This window comes from Geospiza fortis, unplaced genomic scaffold (genome assembly GCF_000277835.1).
Source record: "Geospiza fortis unplaced genomic scaffold, GeoFor_1.0 scaffold1442, whole genome shotgun sequence".
Classification (NCBI taxonomy): domain Eukaryota; kingdom Metazoa; phylum Chordata; class Aves; order Passeriformes; family Thraupidae; genus Geospiza; species Geospiza fortis.
In genome coordinates, this window is record NW_005055085.1 from 20,953 (window position 1) to 21,887 (window position 935).

At 49.7% G+C, this 935-nt stretch overlaps 1 protein-coding gene across 1 annotated transcript in view; it reads left to right on the forward strand.

Moving 5' to 3' along the window:
* Positions 1–654, forward strand: part of LOC115949210 (natural resistance-associated macrophage protein 2-like) — a gene marked incomplete at both ends in the record, with an annotated part of 10,163 nt that extends 9,509 nt beyond the window's left edge. The window contains one exon of the mRNA XM_031065706.1: positions 529–654. Within this exon, the coding sequence (XP_030921566.1) occupies positions 529–654 (126 nt within the window). The remainder of the gene's footprint in view (positions 1–528) is intronic.
* Positions 655–935: the final 281 nt, after the last annotated feature.

The following is a 935-nucleotide window of genomic DNA, read 5'->3' on the forward strand; positions in this document are numbered from 1 at the left end:
TAGCTGAGCTATCTCAAATGTGATACAAATATCCAAAAGCTTATGAGACCTGGCTCGAAGAGACCCTTACATCATGGAGTTTGGTTTTTTCCCCTCTTGCACCAAACTCAGTTTTTCTCTATAAGGAGCTTTGCTATTTTGCTTTTTTTTTTAAACTTTTTGTTTCCAACACCACCACACTGCTGATTTTATCCATCTGAAGTAGCTGAGCTATCTTTGGTGTGAAATAAATCACCAAAAGCTTACACAACCTGGCTCAGGGAGACCCTTACATCAGTGGGAGTTCATTTTTTTCCCCTCTTGCACCTCAGTTTTTCTCTATAGGGAGCTTTGTTATTTTGCCTTTTATTTAAAACTTTTTGTTTCCAACACCACCACACTGCTGATTTTATCCATCTGAAGTAGCTGATCTATCTCAAATGTGATACAAATCTCCAAGTGCTCATGGAGACCTGGCTCAGGGAGACCCCTGTTGGGTGCCAATGAGGGGATTAATTAATTACCGGTTAATTTGTGTCCCTCCTGCAGCACTCCTGCTTCAGCTTCCGCAAGCTGTGGGCGTTCACGGGGCCGGGCTTCCTGATGAGCATCGCCTACCTGGACCCCGGGAACATCGAGTCTGACCTGCAGTCAGGGGCGGTGGCTGGCTTCAAGGTGGGCAGGGACCCCAAAATGTCACCAGCGATGTCCCACGGGGGGCTGGGAGCACCCGGAGGGTGTGGGGTGCCATCCCTGGGGCTGTTGGGACATTGGGGATGGCCCATTTGAGATCTCACATTTGGGATGTCCCATCCCTGTGCACTGGGGACATTTGGGATGTCCCGTTTGGTATGGCCCATTGGGGATGTCCCATCCCTGTGACTGGGGGGACATTGGGGATGTCCCATTTGGGATCTCCCATCCCTGTGGCTGTGGGGACATTGGGGATGTCCCAT